Raw genomic sequence first — 18,434 nt, 5'->3', positions numbered from 1 at the left:
CTCAATTCCCAGACACTCTTTTATATTCTTATCTTGTCAAATAATCCATTGTCATCAGACAGGTGACTGAGAGGAAGAGGATCTCTGTCACCTTCCTACCAAGTATCACGCTTGATTCTCACTCTAATTCTTTATTGCCAGACTGTTTTGTTTTATCAGCTGGGCTGCCAACTTTGACATGGTTCACATGTAGAGGGTACTTTGAAGTCCTTGTTTACGTTGATAAGTACTAGGGAAATCAGGAAAGTTAAACAGGCAGGCTTGTCTCTTCAAAGGAAGGAGATATTTACCTGTTTTCTACCCAGAATGCTGGGAATGGATGTAGTTTACAGCCTGTTAATCTTTTGCCATCTGTAAGCCCTGGCTTCCCCTGAATCGCCCAGACTGTTAGGTTGGTTTATTCCAGACTCTCCCTCTGTAGACCCTGAGCATTGCTTCCCAGTCAGTAAGACCCATGACACTTGTGCTTTAAACAGCCTAAGTAATTTCAGTGTTATCTTAGGGCCACTACAATCCTGACTCCCATGGGCTGTTGTGTTTACCTCAGGCATTCCCCCTAGACCCTTATCTTGACCATTGTTTTTAAGACAATAGAACCTATCTTTATGGAAGAAGCCATAGGTACTTTGTAAAGAGTTTCAGTGTAAATATGTCTTAAATGTTGTACACACAGGATGGAGTGAATTGTCGTCAGGAAACTTTCTTTTCCAAAGTTGGTGCTGTGCTTAAATATGGCTAAAGTAAACCTTCTGGTGTCAGAGTCTAGAAGTTTGAACCAGCCCAGCAAACTAAGTTGTATTGAACCTGATTTCCTTCGTGCCTGTAGCACGAATCTTAAAAGTTCTTATTAATAAAAACAAACCTGGAGCCAGGTAGTGGAGTGAATGTTGGAAGATCAGAGAAGCAGAACAAGGCACAGCCACCTCACCTTGCCAGTTCCTCAGCTGATCCTGTTTCCTCTGACTGGAAGCCTCTGAGTCCTCATCCAGAATGAATCTCAGTGGAACTGCTGCTCAAAAGCCTAAAAGCTTAACCAGCTAGTTCCTGGTTTTCATGCCTAATATACCTTTCTGCTTTCTGCCATTACTTCCTGGGATTAAAGGTGTGAGTCACCATGCCTGGCTGTTTCTATTGTGGCTTTAAACTCACAGAGATCTAGATGGATTTCTGCCTTCAGCGTGCTGGGATTAAAGGTGTGAGTGTCACCATTTTCTGGCCTCTATGTCTGTCTAGTGGCTGTTCTGTTCTCTGACCCCAGATAAGTTTATTAGGGTGCACAATATTTTGGGGAACACTATATCACCACACCTGCCTCTTGCAGATCATTTCTCTGTAGGCCGTAAGCCTTTGCAGGGACCTCACATTCACACATTTTAAAAAAATTGCAATAAAAGCAGCTTGCATATTTATTTAAGTTCTTTTCCATACCAATTTTACTGATTAAGAATTTGCTAACCAGATTTCTTAATATTCTAAAAAAATATAAAATGGTGGTAGGGATAATTCCAATAGTCATTCTAATTCATTATGAATAGGATTATTTCTTGCATTTGATAGACTGGTGTGGCTGTATAATTCAGATAAGCTTTTAGTGTTCCTAGAAAACACCAGACTGTGCTAGTCAGTTGTAATGCAGTCTTGTACCTTACAGTGATACTCTGATCAGTGATGGACTGCTGTGTGGGGTGTCATAGGACATAACTATGATCCCATAATGTTATAATAAAGCTAAAAAGAAACCCTTTTGCTTAGTGACACTGTAGCCATCTTAGCTTGTGTAAGTATATCCTGACATTCATACGAGATTCCCAAATAATGCATTTCTCAGAATGTGTCCCCATCATTAACTGACACATTTCTATAATCAACTGTTTATATTTAAAATTTTTTTATTTTATTATGTGCATATATGTATGTATATATGATGTGGGGGGCACACATGGAGGCAGAGGATAGTTTTGTGGAATTAGTTTTCTCCTTTTTTCCATTGGTCTGAGATCAAACTGAGGCCATTAGGTTTGGGTGGCCTTTATCCTCTGGGCCATTTCACTGGCCCTATGTACATTTTTAGCAAAATGTCCTGCCTAAAATCTCAAAGACTCAATTTTATCAGAATGTATCCTTTAACCTAAATTGGGATGCCCCAGGCTAGGTTTGTTGACATCAGTATTTTGAGTATGGGGTGCGTTTCAGATTTGTTTTATATCAAATCCCTAGCTATGCAAGGACCATGAGGGTGAGCAGGACAAACCTAGGCCACCAGGCTTGCTCTGCATCTTATTACCTGTAGATTTTCTTTGGCTCAGCCTGGTAGGACCCGAAATTTAATTTGCAACCCAAATCATTTGGCCTCTTTAGTTGATAGAGACTTGATCAAATGTTTCCAGAATATTTTTTTTAAGTGAGGCAGCACTGTGCACTTGTTACAGACATAGTATTTTATTTCAAAGGGAACCTTAAGTGCTGTGCAACTGCCCACATGAGAATAGAGTCTGAGTTCTGCTGGCAAGAGAACGCTGGCGCAGCAAGAATCTCCCAGTGATGTGAAAGCTGAGTGGCGTTTTTGACATGTCTCTTTTCAGAATGTGCAAAGAAGGGGTGGTTTTATTCATTCTATAATTGGTAAAGGAAAAATCTCAAAGCAAAAGTCAGGATTTTTAATGTGTTTTATAATTTGAGGAAAAATATCTTCAATGGCACGATGCTAGTGGAAAGATAAAACGTAGGCTTGACCCTGAAGGAACACACACTTCAGTCTAGTGAGTCACAGTTTGCTTCATTTCAAGAATGAGAAGACTCCACCGTACTTAGTTGACAGTTTTGTGAAGGACAGTCTTAGCAATAATTTACATCAAATGGCGATTGTGACTTGGATCCACGGCTCTTCAGTAAATCAGACACTATTGCACTGAATGTCTAGCCCACTTCTCTTGTTCAAATGTTTTATTTTAGGATGTCTTGAAATAGCTTGAACCACTAATGCTTGTAACCCATTGCAATATCAAGAAAGCTATGTCTAATAAATACATAAGTACAGTGTCAGTACAAACATTGCAAAATAAATAAATCTACCTTAAACATCAACTCAGTCTGCTTTTGCTTTTAAAAAAATGATTAAGCTTCTTATTAAGACATCACAACTCAGTAGATACTAATTGTACATCATTCTAAATTCATTTTGTGAGAACTGAAATTGGAACAATTTGTCGGCATATGAATAATAGCTTTTGAAAAAAAGAACATTTCTATTTGTAGAAAGTGCACTTTGGTGCACAATATAGGAACTAATTTGAATAATTGTTAACAAACCATACAGGACATATTTACGTTTCCAGTGCCCCTAGACTGCCACTTCTCATTAAACCTATGTCTGGTTTTCGAGGTTTTCCACCCTCTGTACCGCTGGTTCCCAGTTCTCCAAGTTGGGTCAGCAAGCTGGTCCTTGGGCCAGATTCATGTGTTTGCTTAAACTAAGAATAGATTTTTACAATTTTAAGTTGTTGGAATACTTGAAAGATTTGTGATATGTGAAAATGATAGGAAATTCCAATTTATGTGTCCATAAATAAACTTGTATTGTTCAGTCATGTTCACTTTTGTGCCTGTTGTCGGCAGCTGCAGCTGCTCTCCAGTGGCAGGGCTGAGTCTGTGCCAGCGGAAGCCATGTATCCCTGACCCTAAAATGTTTACCGCCTGGCCTGTCACAGATGAAGCCTGTTGCCTCAAGCTTAGGGCATGGCTTCTCCAGCTGTAACAACTGTGCACCACCCTGGGTGTCCCTGCTCTATTCCTGTTCCTCAGGAAGTAGGTTGGCAGTCCTGTGCCATTTTGCTTGTCCTCTGCATGTCCCTCACATCAGGTGTGAAGAGGGCAGGAGTTCAGAAATCATCAATTTCCAGTTAAATGTGATGGAAGTAAGATACATTTCTTTCCACCACGTTCCTTCTTCAGAGCTTCTCACCAAGGATTTTCACCTGTAACATCATCCACACAAGCTTATTAGTGTGTTGAACACAAAGAAGTACAAATATTTACAGCCTACCCAGGTGCAGAGTAGTTAACTCCAGAAGCCCATAGCCCTTGTGGCTAATTTGAGTAAGTCACTTTCTGTAATACAGTGTTAAAACATGGTGCCCATAGGAGGTAGAACACTGTTATTTCTGTCTTGGAACACCACATTCTTTTTAAAAAATGATTTATTTTTATTTTGTGTGCATTGGTGTTTTGCCTGCATGTGTGTCTGTGTGAGGGTGTTGGATCCCCAGACAGTTGTGAGCTGCCATGTGGGTGCTAGGGATTGAACATGTCAGTGCTCTTAACTTCTGAGCCATCTCTCCAGCCCCAGGAATACCACATTCCTTAGGAGAAACAACAAAAGCTCTTTTTATTACATCAAATAAATGTTCCTCAGCTTTAGGAAAAGGAGAAATTACTTCAACTGTTATCACTTCAGGTAGGAGTAAGGTGAACATTTGCTGCTTTAGAAATTCTTAGATTATTATTATTATTGAAACTTTAGATGTTATCATTTTAGAACAAATAACATGAAATACCAAGGCAGTCAGAAAGGCTAAAACATTGTACTTGTTTATTTATGAGAATGCACAAAGAGAGCTTAAAAAAAAAAAAGTGCTTGTTCCTGGAAATACCTTGATAAAAGAGATGATTAATGGGCATAGTTGTGCCAGTGGCTATTTTTAAAGAAAAGCACCAATGTTTAGCAGAGCTATGAAGTCAGTTTAATACTTAAAAGGATCACTTGCTGCTGTGGATATCTGTATGCTGTGAATGTGTTGCTCTGATTGGTTAATAAATAAAGTGCTGATTGGCCAGTAGCCAGGCAGGAAGTATAGATGGGACAGAGAGAGAGGAGAATGCTGGGAACAGGAGAGCTGAGCCAGGAGATGCTGCCAGTGGCCACCATGAGAAGCAACATGTAAAGATACCCATAAGCCATATGGCAAGGTATAGATTTTAGAAATGGGTTAATTTAAGATGTAGGATCTAGACAGCAAGAAGCCTGAGCCATTGGGCCAGTTTAAATAATACAAGTATCTGTGTGTTTATTTGGATCTGAGTGGCTGAGGGCCCAGGCAGGACTGGAGAAAACTCCAGCTACAACTTGCCAAGGGAAATGGAATCCAAGGTCAGTCATCTAAATCACTGTCCCACAACAAGGCCACACCTCCCAATCCTTTCCAAACAGTTCCACCAACTAGGGACCAAGCATTCAAATGTATGAGCCTGTGAAGGCCATTCTCATTCAGACCTCCACAGCCAGTCTGGGCAATACAGCCTCCAACCACAGAAGCAGTGGAAAGAAGGCTCATAAGTTTGATTCCCTCACATCCCTTTTCATGTTCTAGATCATCTGTCTGCTGAGATGGACTTTGTGTGTGAATATCAAGCAGTGGAGTGGGCAGCTGACATTGCATTTTCAGGATGAGATGGAAGTTATTATTATTATTTTTTTTACTTTTCTTTTGCTTTGCTTTTTAAACACACAGTCTCACTATGGTCCCTAAATGGACCAGGCTGACCTTGAGTTTGTGATCCTCCTGCCTTCCAAATGTTGAGATTATAGGCAGGTGCCACCACACCTGGCACATTTTAATTTATTATATTATTATTGTTTTTAGAGGGAGGAAGAGATGAGATTGCTGAATCTAAATGAAACAAATAAATAATACTAGGAATCCCAAACACTGAATGATCCATAGAGCTCTTGAAGAGTGTTATGTGTGTTATTAATAATTAAGGCAGTCCCATATGTGATGACTTAAGTCTGTCTGACACTTGGGGCAAGTTGGTTGCCTTGAGGCCTTTGGTTAGTTATTTACAAAATAAGGAAGTCTGAAAACAATTGTGTGTATAAACACAAGGGCATGTACATACCATGGTGTATATGTGGAGGTCAAAGGGCAACTTGTGGGAGTCAGTTCTCTCCTTCCACCATGTGAGTCCTACAAATTCAGGTCACCAGGCTGGGCAGCAAACACCTTTAACCATTGAGCCACCTCTCTGGCCTAGGAAGTCTAAAATTTTAATAGCTTGCATATAATTTCAGAGCCTGGGTACTATTGAGGTACCATTCCCACCTGTCTTCAGAGGACAAGCTTCTTGAAAAGACACAAGGCCCCATCCTGTGTTACAAAGTACTTTCTGTTGAGTTTCAAAATGCTACAGTACCTTACTATACCTGGGTCACACATGATGTCCTCAGTCACTGCTGGTAGCCCACTGTGTCACTGGGGGACAAGGCACCCACGGGTTTCTCCTCCTTAATTTGGACAGTTTCTGAGGCCACAAGCTGAGGAGGCGATGTGAGTCCTCGAGGCTGCTTAGTGGACTTGGTGAGTTTCTTGAGTTCACTTGCAAAGGAGATGCCCCTTCTTTTATCTTCTCGGGATGCCTATGTAGGAAAAAAAAAAAAAAAAAGAACCTTCCTTGATGGAAAGGTAAACCCAGGCTCCTGAGTCCCATGGCATACTCAGAGAGGGAGTATGTTCTGTCTTTTCTCCCAACAGAGAAAAAACAAAATAATTACCTTCCAACAGCTCGACTTAGGACCTTTCTAGAGATTTCACCAGCTCCCAAATTTAATTATGATACGACTGACTATCAATGATTTATAAAGAGAGCAAAGTAACTTTTATGTTACCTGAACCTGCTCCTTTAGCTTAAGGATGAATTTCCCTGCACCTTTCCACTTGCTTTGGGCTTGAAACACACACTCTTGGTCCAGAAGGATCCTCTGGGAGGACTTGGGAGTAGAAGACTTCTTATTGGGTGGATCTTTCATCACCTCTTCCAGAAGCACATAGTCACCTGGGTTGGGGTTGTTCAGGATGCTGTAGGAATATTTGGCTTTGCATAAGGTCTGAAAGATAAGTTAGGGTCAGCTGAATCAAGCATCTCCTGTGTTTGCATCCATCCTGAATGAAAGTTTAAAGTGGGAAAGTGGCTCTGACTTTTAGCGATGGAGAGTATCTTCTAAATCTGGTCACCCAGTGCCTCATTATCATTTGAGTAGCTATGGCTTATAACACTCCTTCTCAGGTTACCTCACTTAGTTTCCAAATGTCCTGACTTACACAGTGGTGTCAGAGCAACTGGAATGGGCTAGTGAAGTCAGACACAGGAGGAAGATTTATGCAACAGAAATTACTCAGAGTCCTCCCTCCCCACCCAAAAAAGAAGTCTGCCAACACGTAGTATAACTTAGACACAGATCTGAGTGAGCTTTTGAGACCTTGCTGGAGATCTCTGAGTGAGTAAGGGATAGAGCTGGGGACTGAACCTTCAGCCATGTGATCAGGAGTCTGTGCTGTTTACTGTGCAATATCACTTTTCAAGCAGGAGTTCAATGAATGCAAACCTTGAGAAGGCCATGAGGAACAGTTCTCTGAAGTCATGTTAAAAAAAAAAAAAAGAAAAAAAAAAAAGAAAAGAAAAAGCAGCCTGATCTAGAGGAAAAGATTTGGCCAACAGTCGAGATGGCCTCTAACGTGTTCTGTGGCATCCTTCAGAGACAGTTATTCAGCACTTACTCAGGTGTTTCTGGGGTAATTTCTGCAGTGTCACCTCCTAAACCCATTATCAGCAGAGATCCACACTCATTGTAGATGGTAGCTAAGTATCGGTTGCAGACTGAAGAACCATTTGCTATCCTTAAGAGATGAATTCATTCATTCATAGATGAGCTGTCAATACACACACATATCTGATTTGTCCCGGTCATTTGTATCAACAAGAGGCATGGTGTGAGGAAAGGCAAGATTCCTTGCGGTGCTGGAATCAAGCCCAGAGCCCTGTGCCTGCCAGGCAGGCAGTATCTCTGAACTGCACCCTGGCCCCCAAGGAGGCTTTTACCTGCTGAATGACATCCTGTGCAGTGCTGACCCGGGGGGCTTTGATGACAGTTCGGGGTTGCTCTGGAGAGACGTCATGAACTTGAACAAAGAAGCTCTCCTCCTCCGAGCTCAAGATCACCTCTTTGTCATCTTGGACAATGTTCTTCTCTTCTAGGGTCTGCATTAAAATAATAATAATAATAATAATAATAATAATAATAATAGAATAATTGGTAAGATGATTCAGAAGACAAAAAAATTTGTAGCAAAAATCTGAGCTGTATTGAAGAGAAGTCCATTCCCCAAACACCATTAACGTTAAGGGAATATGAGACATGGGAGCTGGTGAGATGGCTTAGGGTAAAGGTGCTTGACGTGCAAGCAGGATGACGTGTGTCCAATCCTTAGGCTGCATATAAATGCGGAGGAGGGGGAAAACCAAATGCACAAAGTTTTCCTCTGACCTCTACCCACATGCTGTGGCACACATGCCCCGTGTCCCTCTCCTTCCCTCCCCACTCTTCCTCCCTTCTCTCCCTCTCTCTCCCTCCCTTTCCCTCTCTTTCCCTCCCCCCTCTCCCTCCCCTCCCCCGTCTCTCCTTCCCCCTCTCCCTCTCCTCATTCTCTTCTCATTTTGAAGTTACAAAAGAGAAATACTGGGTGTATGAAATAGGAAGATTGGTGTACTCATCCAGGTGGGATAAGCAAAGCCCAGAATGAAAAGGCCCAATCAGTGGCTGCAGGTAAACCACACTTCAGTCAGTGAATATTGATAGAATTCCCAATCATATGAGAATTATTATCAGGCTAATTGGATTTGGGTAAATTTTAGTGAAACCCAATTTCCCTCTCCTGTATGCATCATCTTTAAAAAAGGGTTGTTTATTAATTTATGTGTATGAGTGTATGCCTCCACATATGTATGTGTACTACCTGAATGCAGGGAGGGACCTTTGGAGGTCAGAAGAGGGTGTTAGATCCCGTGGAACTGGAGTTCCAGGTTAAACCACCATGTGGGGAATGGAAACCAAACCTGAGTCCTCTTCGTGAGCAGTGAATGTGTTTTAATTGTTGAGCCATCTCTCCAGCCCCTATTTTTATTTTATTAAAAAATTGAAATGGGCTGGAAAGATAGCCCTGCAGATAAGAGCACTGACTGCTCTTCCAGAAGACCAGGGTTCGATTCCCAGCAACCACATGGTGGCTCACAGCCATCTGTAACTCCATTTCTAAGAGACACAATGTTGCCTGCCTTTTGACCCTCATGGGCACTAGGCATGCATTTGGTACACAGATATATGTGTAGGCAAAATCACAAAATGCATAAAAATGTTTCCCCGACAGTTAAGAAAATAATAAACCCTTTTCTATTCTCTCCTTTTCTTTTTATATCACCTCATTCTCATGAACAAACAAATGAGTCAAGAAGTCTGTAAACAAAATCTCACTGTTGTTAGGTGATGTATCCTTGTGTACGTCTGTCATTGATATATAAGTGTATTTTCCAAGCATGTGAATACACAAAATCCTGAAATTGTGTGAATATGATTGCAATTTTTTTTACATAGTTTCTGTCCACTTATCAGCCCCTTATTTTTGTTGTTGTTGTTTTTTGAGACAAAGTCTGCCTGTGTAGCTGGGCTGTCCTGGAACTTGCTCTGTAGATGAGGCTGGCCTCCAACTCAGAGACCCACCAGCCTTTGCCTCCCAAGGCAAAGGGATTAAAGGCGTGCGCCACCACTGCCTGGCTGTCCCCATTTTCAAATGACAGTAGTTTTAAAGTTATAGTCTACAGGAGAGTGGACACAGGAAAAGAGAGGCGAAGGAAGTTGTAGGTGATCCTGTCAACCTCGAGACTTCACATAGAAAATTCCATTCCCAGCAGTCTTCTAACCTGATCTCCACAGACAGGGTACTGAAATGATGCTAAACAACCAGAAGAATTCAAGATTTGCTGTCACTGGCCTGCAAGTTTCTGCTGGTCTCATCACCCAGGACTGTTCCCATTGATACTTAGGTCAGAATGGGAAACTGCCACCAGGTGGTGCCAAACTGTAACCTAGACTGGAAAGGATAGGCCCCAGCCTTTTCAACAGCCCAGAAGTCACAGCCCTACAGCTTACATGACCTGAGTTTCCAACCTTTCCCAATCTAATAATGGAGGAGGAGGAGTGAAGGAATTGTCTACTTCTGTTACATAAAATATGTTTGTTCCCCACCATTCTACAGCATGTTTTTCTCCCCAATTACAGTTCTTGTTACATTTATTACTATATATTCAAACAATCCAAAAGTGCTATCAAGGGTAGTTCACATGACAGAATCTATGATCTAGCATTCTCTGAAGCAGGAAGGAAGAAGAGGATGTGTGGCTGAGGAGAGAGTCAGTAAAGTGCTTGCTGCAGAGCAGGCGACTCTAAGCTCCAGGGCATGTGCAGAAAAGCCAGGTGTGGTGTCCCATGTTTATCATCCCAGCACCAGGAGGCAGAGACAGGCTGAGCCTGGGTTGTGCTAGGCTGTCAACATAGGCTACTTGGTGAGATCCAAATCCAGTGAGAGACCTGGTCTCAAAGAAAACAAGGTGGCTAGATAGTTCCTGAAGAATACTTGTGATGGTTCTCTGGCCTCCACATGCACAGCACACCTGTACATGTGAACACACACACACACACATGCACGCACACAAAGAGGAAAAATTCTAAGTTGCTTCATAAAATCAGCAAGAATGCATGTTTTGTTAGGTGTGGTTGTGCACACACCTTTAACACCAGCCCTACAGAGGCAGAGACAAGTGAATCTCTGAGTCCAAGTCTAGCCTGGTCTACATAGCTAGCTTGGGCTACATAGTGAAACACTGTTTTAAAAAAAAATTCTTGGTTCTTTTTTTTGCTGTTGTTAATTTTCTTTTCTCTCTCTCTCTCTCTCTCTCTCTCTCTCTCTCTCTCTCTCTCTCTCTGTGTGTGTGTGTGTGTGTGCATGCACATATGTCCATGTATGGAGGCCAGAGGTCGACATTAGGCATCTTCCTCTGTCGCTCTCTACACTCTTTTTTTGTGACAGGCTCTCTCACTAGACCTGGGACCTGAGGTTTCAGCACAGCTGGCTGCTCAGATAGCCCTCGGGATCTGCTTGTTTCCACTTCTCCACCATGGGTACAGACACCACTGCACCCCACAATGGCTTACAGACACACTGCTGCATCCCACAATGGCTTACAGACACACTGCTGCATCCCACCATGGGTACAGACACCACTGCACCCCACAATGGCTTACAGACACACCACTGCACCCCACCATGGCTCACAGACACCACTGTACCCCACAATGGCTTACAGACAGACACACCACTGCACCCCACCATGGCTTACAGACAGACACCACTGCACCCCACCATGGCTTACAGACAGACACTGCTGCACCCCGCCATGGCTTACAGACAGACACACCGTTGCCCTTGGTGCTTCCATGGGTGCCAGGAATCCAGTGTGGGTCCTCTGCAAGAGCAGCGTGTGCCTTCACTGCTGAGCCCTCTCCAGCCCTCTGTTTCCTTTTTGAGACAGCGTTTCAGAGAGATGAGGCTAACCTCAAATTGTCTATGTGATTGAGGCTGGCCTTTTTATCCTTCTGCTTCCACTACCCAAGTGCCAGAATTACACATATATACCGGGATACCAAGTTGTAGTGGATAGCCATCCCAGCATTGGCCTGGAAGTTCCAACCCCCACTGAGGCTTTGGTAATGGTCATGCCCACAAGGCGGGGCAGAGGAGGAAGCAGAAGACCCAGGATCGAGAGGAGGTCTCTCTTGGTTCTGGCACGCTGGACGCAGGAGGTAGACTGAGCAGAGTTCTCCAGAGAACACCGCCAGACTGCGCCATACCTTTGCCAGACCCTACAACCTATCCCTTCATTTGTAAGTAACCCCACAAAATAAACTTCCCTTTTAACTATGCGGAGTGGCCTTAATAATTTCACCAATACCAAGTGCTTTTATTTTTTAATTAAATTTTTAGGTTTAGTACATAAAGTGATGGAATTTCATTATGGAAGAGAGTAAGTACATCAGTTTGAACCTTAGAACCTTACTTAGAGTTAATTAAAATTTTTTTTTTGTTGTTGTTGTTGTTTTTGAGATAGTGTCCCTCTGTGTAGTTCCAGTTACCCTGGAACCAGGCTGGCCTCAAACTTACAGAGATTCTCCTGCCTCCTGAGTGCTGGAATGAAACAGATACACTCTCATGCCCAGCAAGAGTTTACTTTTAAAGGTGTTTTCTGCCATATGTAATGAACAGAGAATAATAACAGTGCCTCAATGAAACACTTTTTTTGTTTTGTTTTGGTTTTTGTTTTTTTGTTCTTTGTTCTCTGTGTAGCTTTGCGCCTTTCCTGGAACTTGCTTTGTAGACCAGGCTGGCCTTGAACTCACAGAGATCCACCTGCCTCTGCCTCCTGAATGCTAGATTAAAGGCGTGCGCCACCACCGCCAGGCCGATGAAACACTTTGTAACTAAGTATTTTCCTACATATTGTACACATATGCAACATAAGCCTTGCGATCATTTGGAGAGGATAACATACAGTAGTTTCCAGATTTTACAGGTCAGGTTAGCAAGTTACAGACATTAGGTGATGCGAATGCAGTCAGAGGACACACTGACTAGAAACCAGAAGAGTATGACAGGCAGGGGAAGACTGGAGAGGTGACCGATAGAAACTGGCAACTTTCTGTGTTGAGACAGGGTCTTTCTACACAGCCCTGGCTGTCCTAGAACTCACTAAGTAGACCAGGTTGGCTTTGGACTCACATAGATCCGCCTGCCTCTACTCAGTAGTCAACTGGGATTAAAGGCATGCACCACCATGTCCAGTGGGAACTTTTAATGTGCTGCACAGGCAAATGGCTTATGAGGTGATTAGGTTTACCCTATAAAATAAGTGCACATTTTTGTAATAGAAGTCTGTCAGTGATTATAGTGCCTTCTAGCATTCAATAATTAGGCATAGGAATGGGTAGAGACTGAAATGCAGCACCCTTGTGGGACCTTGCACAAGTTAGGTATGTCCCCTCAGGTTTTACTAAGCATCCATTCTGGAGGGCTTTACTGCCCACTGTCACATACATCTAAACTGCCCTCTGGTATCCATAAGCTCCCGGTCTTCCTGCCTATATAACCAAGTCACATTTGAACCTCAGCTCCAGTCCATGCTGACTGCTTACTGCTGCCTCCCACAGTGCAGGTCTGGGTGTGGATGATCCTCAGGGGCTGATGGCAGGACTCCCACCTTGGCAGAAAGGACATCAAATCAAAGCCACAAGACTTGTTCTTTCTTGTTCTTTCTATTCTGACCCCATCATTATTTTAATGCCTCTCAATCTTAGTTTCCTTTCGCACAAAATGATTCCTATTACGTCATGAGGACACTGAAAATAGTGAGTGTCTAAGCCCATTCAATTCTCTAAATAACTTTGAAGTTTTTATTTATTTACTGAAACTGTCACTTGGTATCTACTTTTTTTTTTTTAATAGGTAGCTAATTAGTGAAGTGAGACATTTAAAAAAGGAAGAACATAGGGAGAAATTAAAGATGGCTTCCAAAGTTGACCTGAGGCCTCTGATGTTTTCCCAGAAAGCACTTCATGCTTAGTCTCTCCCTTAACACACCTGAGAGGAAAGCTGAGTAGGATGAACTGTTTCTTTGCTGTAAGTATGGCCTTTTACGGTTGGAGGCAAGATTGGAGAAGGAAGGTGGAGGCTCTGGCCCAGAGAGAAGCTGGTGTTCTGTCTGGCTTGCAGGCCATGCTTACAGTAACTAACTAGAAAATGAAAACGGAAGGCCTGGTGAGAAAAGGCCTCGCCTTCCAGCGCGCATGTGCTACTGATGGACCTCCAACTAGCCGAAGGTAGTACACACTAAAGAGAGTTGACTGGGGGCCTAGTGCGCATTGGGTGTTTAATAAATGTGTCTAATTACATTGTTGAATCAACTCAACTGTTGATTCATCACTTGATTTGTCATGAGGCCTGATGGTATATGTTGGACCAATGGCTTTATATCCCATCTTAAAAGGAGATAGTAAGGGAGTGTGCACCTGCTAGATTGTTCTGCAAAGAAAACTGCTTTACAGACAATCTTATAGAGGAGCCAATGGATTTGGAGCCAATATGGAAGTTCTTGCTTGCTTTCCTTTCATGGAGACAACCATAGGGCATCAGCATATATAAATGTTTACTAATTCTGACTAAGTCTGAGAGATTGTCTTTAGTTTGTGGTGAAACTGGAATATTTTCAAAGATATAACGAGCTAATGTGTAAGCCCAGGACCTTTCAGATGTTGATTATCCCTCACCTGGAAAACTTAGGACCCAGTGTGCCTCGGAGTTTGTCATCTTTCACATCTGGGAATCTTTGCACAGATTGTACATGCTGGATGTCCCCAGCTAGGCAAAAGCCTTATCAGACACGGAGAAGAGAGCAGCTCCTGTGTTAGGCAGTGTGGCAGCTCCCCTCACCTGAGGCTTTGCTTTCTATGGCTTTAAAATAGTAAGTGGAAGATACCGGGAGGGAGGAGGGAGAAGGGAGGATGGGGGAATCTGTGGTTGGTATATAAAATGAATAGAAAATTTCTTAATAAAAAAAAGATATAGTAAAAGATAAAGTTAAAAAGAAAATGCCATAAATAAATAATTTATAAGTTTTAAATTATATGGGAATAGTGACATTTCTTGCTTTTTTTTTTTTTTTTTTGTCTTCGTGGGTAGGAGTGGTATAGATGTGGTCACGAGTCATCCTTTGTCCAGCACATCCCTATCAGACTATCTGCCCATCAGTCTTCTCTACCATGGTGATCAGATCAAATGCCATGGTATCCTAACACGTGGATACCAGCGACTGGTTCTATCTGAGATTTCAGGCATCTACAGGGAAGGGCAGCCTAGGCCATTTCCATAGGACTGCTGGTTTAGGAAGGCCCTTCCAGCAGTGATGTCACGCTGGAAATACAGCACTAGATTCCCAGAGGGGGACTATGCACAGGAATCCTTTAAGTTCTTGCTTCCTTCGTTTTACAAAGGATGTTGTTTTTAGACTGAATGCTTTAGTTAACCACCTGAATATGTGCAGGAAAATAAAACCATGTCTCCATATTTACTTGAGAAGAATAATCTGAACCATGTTTCAGTGACAAGTAGTTCAGGATTTGAGGAAGGTATCAGTGTTGAGATGGCTGATGACACACTGAGCAGTCACCATGCAGGCCGTGTCCAGGTTGTACTTACTTCCTGTTGGGGCTTGAAGACAATCCTGCCTACGTAGCCTTCTTCTGGGAACCAGCTGTTTAAAATCTGCACGATATCTTCTTCTGGACCCACAGCTCTCTGGAATGGTGGTTTCTTACACTCGCTCTTTTCCTTAGATATGAAATACTTCTCTTCCATCAGAAAATAGTCTGTGGTGGTAAGTGTGGTGTCTTTGTCAATCACCAGAATCTAAAGAAAAGGCAAAGGCAGCATTAGGCACATCTCCGAAGAGTGGTACAACTGAACAGCAGTCTGTTTTCATGATGTTCTGGCGGGTTTGCTGGGCAATTTATAAGTGAAGCCTACTTGGGAGTGTTTCATAATTCTTTCTAGAGCTGTAATAATTCTTATATGTCCAAAATGGATTGTTTATGCTCACTCTGGGCAAAGATACAATTATTTATAATCCCCAGACAGCGAAACTATTTTTCCCACTGCTGGAATGAGAGATCCTATTGAATTAAAACTTCAGGTTTCTTACTCCATGAATTTGGTTCTTTGAAATCTTGCAACAAAACGCTGAAGCAAAGAGCCCTGTGCAGTTTGCAAACATCATCTCTGTTTTTCACAGTGGAAATAACTATCCTGTCATGCAAGGCTCACAAGGCCAAGGTCTCGTCTGAGAATTCTCCTTTCAGGAGATTCCTGACACTGTGCCCAAAGGGTTGTTTCTTTGTTGGCCCTGGCCTGAACCATAGATGGAGGGTTAAGACAGAGCTTTGGAGTCAATTAGACCTAGGTCTCATATTTCCATTTAAGACATATTTGTTTCGAGTTGAGGGTATCTCAGTGGTAGAGCACTTGCTCAGCTTAGCGTGCACGAGGGTATAAAGATTTACTGTCTTCGGAGGTTTGGAAAGAGATTTGGTTTTCCCCGTCTAAAAAATGGGAATGCTCACAGTAACAATCTATTACTTTTGGCTTATGATGGAGGCATTAAGCACCGTGCAAGACATTATGAGCACTTGATGAGTACTGGCCACTGAGGCTTTTTTTCTCACTCCTGTCAGATAGATTTCTGATGAAGTATCAGTGATAGTGAAGAAATCCTCTTTGTTCCCTTCCGGTGAGAGGGAACCTGTCTTTGCTTAAGCAAACACCCATCTCCCCAAGTCCCTGCCAACGATGCAAGGGCCATAGTTACTATTTCTCACTTGGAGGGGAAGCACAGTATAAGGTGCTAAGGATGGTAGAAGCAGAAAGTTCTGACACCTGATCCCTTTCCCTGAGCCCTTAATCTAAAGCAGCATACTAGTAGTTCCATGGGGGCCAAGGTAAACTATTTGGACCACGCACACATCTGCTACTGTAAGAATTATTCAGCATGGGAAGTTTCCAGAGGTTCCGTTGGTATTGTCATCTCCTCAAGAAACTCAACACCACTTTCTCTCAGCACTGAGGACTCATTTGTTTATTTGCATGGGGTGAAAATATGGTGCTGCTTTCATTAGTGGCTATGGGAAGTTTTCTTGATTTTACAGAATCTTAGTAGCAATTTGATACTGAAGTTTATGGACTAACTGACTAAAAAGCAGTTGAGCCCTTGGCAGTGGCTTCTGTTTTATCTATAAAACTTGGACCTTAAAGCAGTTTACCACATAAAATGTTGGGCAAAATGTTGCACTATCCACAGAGATGTGCCCTTAAATGATAGAGATAGCTACTACTACTACTACTACTACTACTACTACTACTACTAATAATAATAATTATGCATCACTGCCCAATTGGTTTCTAATTCTGTCATATGGTTCCTGCTACATTTCATCATATGCACTAACATTGGAGGAAGGCCCAGGGTACTCCTCTTGGTCAATGCTCTCCCTGGTCTACCATCAAAGAGAAGTAGTTCTAAAATGGGTTAAGGATGAAAGTGGGGATGTTAGGCCACTGAATCATAGAAATTCTTCTCTGTGGTTAAGTTAGCTTGTCTAGTGGTACCAAGAACCCTTACGCTATTCTTAGGATTTCAAACCATCAAAAGACATATCATAGCAAAGTCAGGATTGTAAATTTAAGTTCAGCCTGGAGGAGTCCTGTCTCAAAATAAAAAAAAAAAGGTGGTAGCTTAGTGGTAGAGCAGAGCAGTTGCCTAGCATGTACAAGGCTGTAGGTTCAAGCCCCAATATGTAAAGATAAACCAACTATAGATAAATGAATGAAAGATGCATCAGCAACATGGACTTTTATGGGTTTATGTGAACATATATTTGCATACATATTTGCACACACATACATTTTGGAGACCATATTTCTTTAACCAAAGGGTTCAGTGGACTTGCCTGCTGGAGAAGCTGCTTTGCCTTGGTGCCTCCATTTATTGTGAAGACAGCAAAGGGCTCTGGTCCTGGGACACCATGCACCGTGACTCTGTGCATCTGAGAACATTTCCTCTCTTCAGTATTAAACATCTGTCAATGAAGATCACATGGTTTCCTGTGCATTCTAGATAACACAGAAGTTCTAGGCTCTGTTCAACATAGAATTTCTAGAACCCACTCATAACCTGATGCAGGCTGACATGGTAGAAGAGACTGTGGCACATCTCCTCAACAGTCACGAGGAAATTCAGCCACCAGAGGATTAACGTACTGAAATTACAGTGCTTCTTTTCAGCATGAGCCAGGATGGGTATCATATGAAATGCATGTTAGTTTTCACTTTTATTTTTGGTTGTGAGCCTAGCCTTTAATGGCTGAGTCATCTCTCCAGCCCTAGTTTTCACTTTTAAAAGGTCCTTGGGTGATACAAATGTGAAGCCAAGGTTTTTGTGGAGTGATAAAAAGAAAAGAAGAAGAAGAAGAAGAAGAAGAAGAAGAAGAAGAAGAAGAAGAAGAAGAAGAAAGGAAAAAGGAGAGCCAAGGCAATAAAGACAGGGGCACATGGAAAGAAGAAATTGGCAGAGGTGAGGGAGAGAGAGGCTGGAGAAGAGAACAGGACTGTATAAGATGAAGGTGGTCCAAGAGAGTGCCTGAGCCTGTGAACACAGACAGAGGGAAACTGGACACACTGCCACATAAGTTTTTAATTTATAGAGGAAGAATCATAGAATTAACCAATAAATTAGAACAGTTTTCTTTGTTTAAATAAACTACCTCAGTTTAGAGGGGTAAGCCCTAATCCGACGGTTCTCAAACATCACTGGATGTGGGGTCTTAACTGGTGAGTTAGTGCATATGTGTGCACCAAGTGTTGGCCATTTTTGTTATCACTTCCATAGCTACCTAGTTAATAATGACTCATTAGCCACTCTGTTGTACCACAAGAGAGTCTGCCTTTGGT

At 42.4% G+C, this 18,434-nt stretch overlaps 1 protein-coding gene across 2 annotated transcripts in view; it reads right to left on the bottom strand.

The window, feature by feature from the left end:
* Positions 1-1,440: 1,440 nt before the first annotated feature.
* Positions 1,441-18,434, bottom strand: part of Plce1 (phospholipase C epsilon 1) — a 307,054-nt gene continuing 290,060 nt past the window's right edge. The window contains exons 28-33 of one of the 2 annotated variants that reach the window (XM_036168280.1): positions 17,435-17,563; positions 15,132-15,341; positions 7,873-8,031; positions 6,662-6,880; positions 6,190-6,412; positions 1,441-3,974 (exon numbers count right to left, since the gene is read on the bottom strand). In XM_036168280.1, coding sequence (XP_036024173.1) covers positions 6,224-6,412; positions 6,662-6,880; positions 7,873-8,031; positions 15,132-15,341; positions 17,435-17,563 — 906 coding nt within the window. In that variant the 3' untranslated portion in view covers positions 1,441-3,974; positions 6,190-6,223. The remainder of the gene's footprint in view (positions 3,975-6,189; positions 6,413-6,661; positions 6,881-7,872; positions 8,032-15,131; positions 15,342-17,434; positions 17,564-18,434) is intronic. The other variant, XM_036168287.1, reaches the window with a different exon arrangement.

The sequence above is a fragment of the Onychomys torridus genome, chromosome 1 (genome assembly GCF_903995425.1).
Source record: "Onychomys torridus chromosome 1, mOncTor1.1, whole genome shotgun sequence".
NCBI lineage: Eukaryota > Metazoa > Chordata > Mammalia > Rodentia > Cricetidae > Onychomys > Onychomys torridus.
Note: the sequence above shows the minus strand (reverse complement) of the source record. Positions and strands in the feature narration are given on the sequence as shown.